Source organism: Perca flavescens, chromosome 19, assembly GCF_004354835.1.
Source record: "Perca flavescens isolate YP-PL-M2 chromosome 19, PFLA_1.0, whole genome shotgun sequence".
Classification (NCBI taxonomy): domain Eukaryota; kingdom Metazoa; phylum Chordata; class Actinopteri; order Perciformes; family Percidae; genus Perca; species Perca flavescens.
This window is the reverse complement of record NC_041349.1, coordinates 11,791,040-11,795,212: the sequence shown is the minus strand read 5'-3', so window position 1 is coordinate 11,795,212 and position 4,173 is coordinate 11,791,040. Positions and strand designations below refer to the sequence as shown.

The 4,173-nt window shown below is 48.4% G+C and overlaps 1 protein-coding gene across 1 annotated transcript in view; it reads right to left on the bottom strand.

The window, feature by feature from the left end:
* cyp26b1 (cytochrome P450, family 26, subfamily b, polypeptide 1) overlaps positions 1-3,064 on the bottom strand; it is a 32,173-nt gene extending 29,109 nt beyond the window's left edge. The window contains exon 1 of the mRNA XM_028606147.1: positions 2,702-3,064. Within this exon, the coding sequence (XP_028461948.1) occupies positions 2,702-2,905 (204 nt within the window). The 5' untranslated portion in view covers positions 2,906-3,064. The remainder of the gene's footprint in view (positions 1-2,701) is intronic.
* Positions 3,065-4,173: the final 1,109 nt, after the last annotated feature.

The window sequence follows — 4,173 nt, the reverse complement described above, 5'->3', positions numbered from 1 at the left end:
CCACCTGCTCAGCAACAAACATTAGACAGACACAGCAGTGGAACGTTTAGCAGCAAAAGAGACAGCTATTTCCCTCATGAGTTGGTGGAGACCCAAACAGAGCTAAAAGAGAGCACATGTTGGGACGACATGACTCCAAATGTTGTTCTTTCACTGCTGGATGTGTAAATGAGCAACTGTTTGCTAACAAGTTCAACATAGTACGGCCCTTTAACCTTCATTAAGGCGATCCTGTCTCAGAAACTATGTTTTGCAGGATTCGCAGTTGCAATGTACATAGCCTCAAATGAAATGCACCGTTATGCAGCTCTGTTCTTTTCTTCTGACAATCTTAATCATTTTTCATCAAATGCCGTTCAGTTCTTGGCAAATTCTGGACACGTTTGACATGTCGTCTCCGCGAGCAATCAAGCAGCAGACTGGTAGCTCAGACATAAAACAGCATCTGGGCCAGAGGGTCCCGTCAGATCTTCATCTCCGTCTGTCTCACTTTCCCCCAGCGCAGAGGAGGAGGAGGAGGAGGAGGAGGAGGATAAGGCTGCAGCCCAGCACCTCGGTCTCTCTCAGACATACAGTATAACAGTATTTATGAGGCATTTCATTGACTACATTGACTTCTTAACCTTCACTTTAAGATTAGGTCAAAGGACGAGCAAAGCTCGCCTCACTTTGTAGATTCTTCCAGATTTTTGCTCTGCTTGTAGAGAGACATTTGGTCCTCATAAGTATAGACACACTCAGCCTTTTCATTCCTCTCTCTGACTGACATGCCTAACCCCCAATCCCCCCCCCTAAAGTTGGCCGTGGTCCTCGGTTGCATTCCGGGAACGCGTCTCGCTCGGTGTCAGATGTAACGGAGAGGAGCACCGCGAGTTCAAGCCCCGCACACGGCCAACGTGCCTCCGCTCGCCGAGCCCCCACTTCCCCCCTTTGCTTTTCTTTTTTCAGTTTTGCTTTCCACCCCCGCACTCTCTCTCCCTTTTTTATTTGTTCGTCTCCCCCCCCCGCCCAACCCTTTCTGTCGGCGTGCTCCTGGGAGCCATCAGTTCGCGCTGACAACGGGGCTGCTTAGCGGCAGGACTCACGCCCTGCCCGGTGAGGGAGGTGGGTTGGGGGAGTCAAACTACAAGCCTGAGCTTTCTTCTCTCAGCTGATGATAAACTCACCTTTTTTTTTGTCCCCGTACGTGTGTCTTTCTCTCCACTCTAAAACATAAACGTTAAACACAGATTCAGACGCATTCCAGCACTCGAAGGATTGTGGGTGTTTCCCCTGATTGATTAGGAGCGACTATGTTGTCTGTGCTCTGCAGAAGATCACAATCCCTCAAAGTCTGGAAGCGTAAAAAAGCGAAGCATCTCACCAACAAATAATCCATATCTCTCACTGAGAGCTTAAAAAAACTCACAGCGACACACACATAGGCTACACGGTACGGGATTTTCCTTTCTCTGCAACCACACGCCGTCTGTCAGTCAACTTGTAAGAGGGGGAATCTCGGTTACTGAGTGATTTCTGAAACACGCAGCGTGCTGGGAACTTTTTTTTTTTTTTTTGGGGGGATGCAGGGGATCCGCTCCGCGTCTGGATTCACCAGCGGGGAGGAGAGAGAGGAGGAGGAGAAGGAGGAGGAAAAAGAGAAGAGTCGGTGCGATGTTTGCACTTTACCCTCGCCTTAACGCTTTAACCCACAGGACTGCTCTCTCTCTCTCTCTCTCTCTCTCTCTCTCTCTCTGTGTCTTTTCTCTCTCTCTCTCTCTCTCTCTCTCTCTCTGCACAAAAGTCCCTGAATAATCACGTTCCTGTCATTTTTGGCAAACATTCAACTTTATTTTGAAGTCTCAAGTAAATTAGCCAGACGTTATATTGTACTCTATAGTTGACTCCTGTGCAGACACACCCGCCGCCACTTATTGCCAGCATATCAGATATGATCGATAGTCTATCAGCCTGACTGCAGCTCGACCTCTCCGCGCAGGGGAAGTCGCGCCGCGGTTGGCTGACCCAACGTGTCCCGTCTGAGATAATAAAACTGATCTGATAGCCTGACTGAGCCACAGTAGAGTGGGAGAGCAATTAAAGGGCTATAAACTAATCAGAAGTGAAGTGGAAGTCTTTGATGGTCGTGTGTGTGTGTGCGGACTAGAGTCGCTCTGTGTCCATCACAGGCGCGCAGGATGAGGAAGGATGAACCAGCTGAAATGTACATAGATACTCATATTTCACAGCATGATGAAGATTACCCGGGCTGAGATGAGACGTTACGATATAACAGTATGTTTCATGGGATGTTGAGCCGAATTGATGTAAGTTGTAATCTGATGGGAGAAATGCACACGTCCGCGTTTACCTATTTGCTTGTACTGCTGCTTGTTTTGTGAGCATCAGCAACTGGAGCACAATTTACGCATATGTCCCGGGGACATCTCGATCTGTTCACTGTCCCGTCGCGGATGAACTCGTCAGTAAGTTGAGAGATACGTTAAAGCAGCGCACCAGTGAAAACGAGTAAAAGTGTGATGGATGAACTCAAGAGTGCAAAATCAAAGTCTGGAAAGTCTTAAAAGTATCGAAAAAGCAAATGGGTTAGACTGATTTCATTATACACGGATAAAGTCCCACACGCAGACACCGGGGGCCAGCGCTGACCCCAGACACCGCTCCGCCAAGCCCCCCCTCCTCGCCCCGATGGCGCGCTTACCTGCAGGAGCCAGTGGCAGGTCTCGCCGATGAAGGGGAAGCCCATGGATCCTTTGGGCATGGGCAGCTTGCAGTTTTTATCCCGCGTGGCCGTCCATCTGAGCTGCCACAGCTGCTGGGAGACGGCGAGGAGCAGGACCATGGACACCAGGCAGGCGGCCAGAGTGGCCAGAGCCGAGATGAGGTCGAAAGTGTCGAACAGCATGGTGATGGAGAGCCCGGCGGTCTCACTCTTGGGGCTCTGGACAGCGGTAGTGTCTTTAAAAGTTGTATTCGTGACAAAAAAAAAAAAGTGTCAATCTGGATCCCCCGGGTAATTTCAAAAGTTAGATTTTTCAAGTTCGTTCTGCGTAAAAAAAAAAAAAAAAAAAAAAAGCGCAATGCTCCTTTACGCACTCCAAAGCCGAGGCGGTTGTGTTGTCAGAATGAATGAACTGTGTGGAGTGCGACACTTTCTTTTAGATAGTGTGGATCGCAATCTTGAAATAGTCACAAGTGGCGTCTCTGTGCGTAAAAAAAGTGCAAGTCAAAGTTTCTGCGGAGCGGAGGAGATGCTACAGGTGAGCGGAGCTGCCAGGCTCCCCCCGTATCTTCAGTATCAGCTTGTCAAGGGAAAAAAAAATAAAACCATTAAAACTCACTTTGTTTTAGTGATTTAAGCATTTAGAACAACAATCACTCAAGAACGGGGACTGTCCTGATGTTTGAAATCTCATCTTTGGTCTCTTTTGTGGGTCAGTGACTTAAACTGAAGTTTTTAAAGTCTGAAATTTGAAGGCAGGCAAAAAAATATATATATATCCCTCAAGGTGACACGTTTATGTCAGAAGCTGTGACACCGTGGGACACGTGGAAAAAAAAGAAAGTGAAGCCGAGCCCATGAACTAACAAGGGCTTTACTTTTTAAAACTTCTCAAAGGGATGGAAAGACTTGGTTTTGGGGTTGGGGGGTGGGGGGAAATGAACGAAAAGTCTTCCAGGAATCGCGTCTCTCTCAAAAAAAAAAAAAAAAATAGAACAAAAAGCCTCTTTTATAAAAGTTGTAATCTCTCTCTGGAGCAAACTCGAGGAAGATAAAGTGGAGACTTTTATGATCCGTGAGCGTGCAGCAATGAAAAGGTGCGCAGGAGATGCTTAGGAGCCACCGTCCTCTTTCTGCTTCTCTTAGCTTCTGTCGTCCACTCTCTTCTCTGTGTACCTTTCTGTTTCTAAGAGCGCTCCTCTCTCTCTCTCTCTCTCTCTCTCTCTCTCTCTCTCTCTCTCTCTCTCTCTCTGCTGGCTGCCTATACAAGTCACCCTCAGTGTGTGTGTGTGTGTGTGTGTGGGGGGGGGCTGAGATGCATGCGTGCGTGCGTGCGTGCGTGCGTAAAAGAGTGTGTGTGCGTCAAGCCAGAGGCACCAATGAGTGTTTATATAGTGCGGAGGCAACTGGAAGGCGAATAGGCGGCCAAGGGCTCCCGTCGCCCCCCTCCG